General features: G+C 39.0%; 1 protein-coding gene across 1 annotated transcript; it reads right to left on the reverse strand.

The window, feature by feature from the left end:
* Positions 1–100: 100 nt before the first annotated feature.
* Positions 101–3311, reverse strand: LOC122334642 (deoxynucleoside triphosphate triphosphohydrolase SAMHD1-like). Its single transcript, XM_043232659.1, has 5 exons — positions 3191–3311; positions 3005–3113; positions 2695–2786; positions 2490–2605; positions 101–321 (listed from the first exon to the last, which is right to left on the reverse strand). The coding sequence occupies exons 1-5, from the start codon at positions 3268–3270 to the stop codon at positions 116–118; spliced, it is 603 nt and encodes a 200-aa protein (XP_043088594.1). The 5' UTR covers positions 3271–3311; the 3' UTR covers positions 101–115.
* Between the last annotated feature and the right edge of the window lie 907 nt (positions 3312–4218).

Consider the following 4218-nt stretch of genomic DNA (forward strand, 5'->3'; position numbering starts at 1 on the left):
AAAAAAAAAAAATCACACTTGGCTTCTTCATTCTTTCCGATACCTTTCTCCTATTAAAGGGTTATGCATAGCTCACCTAAAACCTTACGTTCTGTCATTATTACTGATTCTCATGTCATTCAAAACCCGTGAGACTTTTGTTGATTTTCAGAACACACAGACACTTGTTTGTTTCTCTCACCGGTGAGGCGTCCAGGTGGTTCTCTGGTGTGGTCTGCCCCACACACTTGTACAGCCGTCTACAGACAATGTTGTTCAGGATGGCTTGTGCCTCGGACAGCTCCGGCAAAGACGAGTACAGAATCTGCTCAAATATGTGATCTGAAACACAAGGAACATGCAACTGTAATAAACGAAAACAAATTTTAATATACAAACATTGGATTATATAATAAATTGGATTAACAATCGACATGAAATGTGCACCTTTCCAAGCAGATTCAAGGTCTTTCAAAACAAAAAGGTCTGTTTCATTGACTACTGGATTATTGAAGAGTTGCATCACACTATGCTCACACCAAACTAAATGATTTTTATCATTATAAAAAGTTAAAATAAAAACGATGGTGTGGGACAGTGTCATGGTGGACTAGTAACGTAACGTAACATAACGGATGTCACGGCTTAACACCGGTATTGCCAACAACAGTCTCTCGCAGCAAGTCTATTCCAGAGTGATTTTCGGAACCCTTTTTCTCACTCTGGATGTAGACAGGTGCTGGTCATATAATCACAACATTATCAAAGTTGATTTCTTTCACTAATTCTATTCAAAAACTGAAACTCATATATTATATTCATTCACTACACACAGAACGATATTTATTTCTTTTAATTTTGATAATTATAACTGACAACTAATGAAAATCCCAAATTCAGTATCTCAGAAAATTTGAATATTACTTAAGACCAATACAAAGAAAAGATTTTTAGAAATCTTGTCCAACTGAAAAGTATGAACATGAAAAGTATGAGCATGTATTGCACTTAATACTTAGTTGGGACTACTTTTGCCTGAATTACTGCAGCAATGCAGCGTGGAGTGGATCAGTCTGTGGCCCTGGTGTTATGAGAGCCCAGGTTTCTCTGATAGTGTCCTTCAGCTCTTCTGCATTTTTAGGTCTGGCATATAACATACCCCATAGATTTTGGTCAGGTGAGTTTGCTGGTCAATTAAGAACAGGGATACCATTGTCCTTAAACCAGGTACTGGTGGCTTTGGCACTGTGTGCAGGTGCCAAGTCCCGTTGGAAATTGAAATCGGTATCTCCATAAAGTTGGTCAGCAGCAGGAAGCATGAAATGCTCTAAAACTTCCCGGTATACAGCTGTGTTGACCTTGGATCTCAGAAAACAGTGGACCAACACCAGCAGATGGCACCCCAAACCATCACTGACTGTAGAAACTTTACACTGGACATGAATTCTTCCTCCAGACTCTGTGGTCCAAAGTTATGTTCTCTGATGGAAGTAAATTTTGCAAATCAGGTTCCCAGAGGCAGTCCGGTCCTTTTTGTCTTTAGCCCAACGGAGACACTTCTGACGCTGTCTGTTGTTCAAGAGTGTCTTGACAAGGAATGTGAAGCTGAAACCCATGTCTTGTATACGTCTGTGTGTAGAGGTTCTTGAAGCACGGACTCCAGCTGCAGTCCACTCTTTGTGAATCTCCCCCACATTTTTAAATGGGTTTTGTGTCACAATCCTCTCCAGGGTGCGGTTATCCCTATTGCTTGTACACTTTTTTTCTACCACATCTTTTCCTTCTGATGTCAGATTTTGCAGCTGAGCCAAACCAGAGAGTTACTGAAGTACACAGGACAGACTCAATGATGGCCGAGTAGAACTATTCCCAGTCAGAAAGAGCTGGGATAGTTTGGTCAGTTTGGTCCGCAGAAGTATGGGGATGAGGGTTTTGAAAGCAGAGCTGAGGGTGCTCATATAAGTCCCTGGTCTGTTTAGATGTTGCAAGATGTAATGCAGTCCAATGTTGACTGCATCATCAACAGACATGTTTTTATGGTAAGCAAACTGCAGGGGCTCTAGTGATGATTTATAAAAACATTTTTCAGAATTTTGAATGCATTTTAAGAACACTTCTGCCAGTTAAAAAGCACAACACTGCTGTAAAGACATGCACAGATGATGTGTGGAACACGACATGCTCACATTCACTCTTACGGTAAAGTGATACAGATTGGTTGTTAATTCCTTTGCACTTTAATGTGCTTCAATCAATCAATCATTTTTATTTATATAGCGCTTTTAACAACACAGGTTGCATCAAAGCACAAAAAAAGATTAAACCTGTTACACGTATTATGGCAACATTTTTTTGCATATGCCTAGCATAATGCTAGTGTTTGATGCGATTTTTATAATAAATAAAACAAGATGGAGTGTGCAAGTGTTTCATTAAAAATTTAAATGAGCAGATGAAACTGATTCAGAAACAAAATGTCAGACATCATGCAAGACGAGAAGGTGAGGCACCTGTGAGTTTAGTGTAGGCCTCCATGTCTTCTATAGCTGAAGAGATGGTGAAGATCCTCCCTGAAGAGCCATGGATCTGAATATGAGGATCTGCTTTCACAAAAGCCTCCGTTATCCTGACACAAAACAACCATGACAGAACACTTAAATCACGGCAAAAGCTACTAACATGACCATTTTTTGATTAAATGATGCAAATACACACATGGTCTCAATGATGTTGCCCACTTTGTGCTGGTACGCCCGGCGATGGAGGCAGTTACGTGTGTGGAACATGTCGTAGAGATTGCCAACTTCCTGCCAACATCAAAACAAATCAAAAGAAAAAAGAAAAAAACTTAAAAAAAAAAAAAAAAAAAAAAAAAAAAAAAAGACTTCAGGTGGATCAAGAAATCACAGCTGGTCAAGTATATCATCAACACAAAGTCAAAAGGTGACAGAAGACATCCTCGGGAGAAACCAGTTCTGCACTGACGTCGGTCAGTAAACTGAATCAATGAATACTGACAGAGTACCTTGTCTCTGGTGCAGATGTGCTTCTTTCCTCTCACTTCACACACTCGAGCAAATTTGAGGAAGCGCTGGTAGTCAAAGTTGTTCTGTATGCCGAGATGGTAACAGTCCCTGTTCCACACAAACACATCTTCAGTCAGACGAAGTCTGGAAGTCATCGTCTGTTTGGTGTCAAAACCTCATCTTACCTTGCAAAATAATCCCACTTATCCACATCAATACCATTTCTTTTGTTTGCCACTATCTCGTACAGGAAGGATTTCTCCATCGGCCTGCCCTTATACGGCCACTGCAGGGTCAGAAAGAGATGCAATGACAGATTTATGATGGACCGCTTATGAGGACATGCCTGTTTGTACCCACTTGTCCATAAAAACTACATATTTACTATTTTCATTATTAAGAACAGTATACTATTTAATTAGTTACCATGTATGGGTACAACCTGTAGCAATCGTACTCACACTGCTCAAAACCCACTGAATATTCACAGTGTTACTGTTATTGTGTCATGGAATGTAGTTTTTAGAGCTAGGCAAGAATGTAATTGTTTGAAACTCAAAAGATAGCGCCTATCTGAACATTTACTATGCAGATTTCAGAGAGCTCAGCAGAGCAGAGCTCAGGACTTAATATCCACTGAGAGCAGGCTCAAGCTCAGCTAGTCCTTCCAACGTTTGCCGCTGGCTCTGATGATTCTGTAGTGATTAAACAAGATCAACTTTGTTTTGGGTATATCTAATAGGTATTAGTGGTCTCTTAAACAATATGACCAGGATCAAATAATGGATTTAACTAAGAACAAATTTACATTAACCTTTATCATAGTACAGTGCTGACTTTATAGTATATGTTTGACTGAATTGTTCATTTTTGTCTATTATCTCATAAGCCTCTTATACTTTGTACTTTTATAAATGGCTATATTATTAATTAAAACAAACATTTAACTTAAGAGTTGTGCTTTTTGTCATGCTTTATCATCAATTACTACTTCTCGGCATACACTACGCCCATCATATAAGGGTACTGACGGCAGTGGAAACAAGGCCAGAACTGACCCCTCAGCTGTGGACACTTCATATCTAACGATTATTGTCAATTTGATTGGACAGATGCTATTTAAACTGAACTGAACAGGACAATGACATCTCTGAATTCAATAATGAAATGCCTTTAACTAAAAATTGAGTGTGTAATCTTATGATCTTGACAC

Source organism: Puntigrus tetrazona, unplaced genomic scaffold, assembly GCF_018831695.1.
Source record: "Puntigrus tetrazona isolate hp1 unplaced genomic scaffold, ASM1883169v1 S000000597, whole genome shotgun sequence".
NCBI lineage: Eukaryota > Metazoa > Chordata > Actinopteri > Cypriniformes > Cyprinidae > Puntigrus > Puntigrus tetrazona.

Excerpts from the sequence above, each read along its gene's own strand:
- LOC122334642 (XM_043232659.1), bottom strand. The coding sequence starts at position 3,270 with ATGGAGAAATCCTTCCTGTACGAGATAGTGGCAAACAAAAGAAATGGT. Across the intron at positions 3,114-3,190 it reads AAGTGGGATTATTTTGCAAG|GGACTGTTACCATCTCGGCA; the intron begins GTAAGATGAGGT and ends TGTGTGGAACAG. Across the intron at positions 2,606-2,694 it reads GGCAACATCATTGAGACCAT|GATAACGGAGGCTTTTGTGA; the intron begins GTGTGTATTTGC and ends GTTTTGTGTCAG.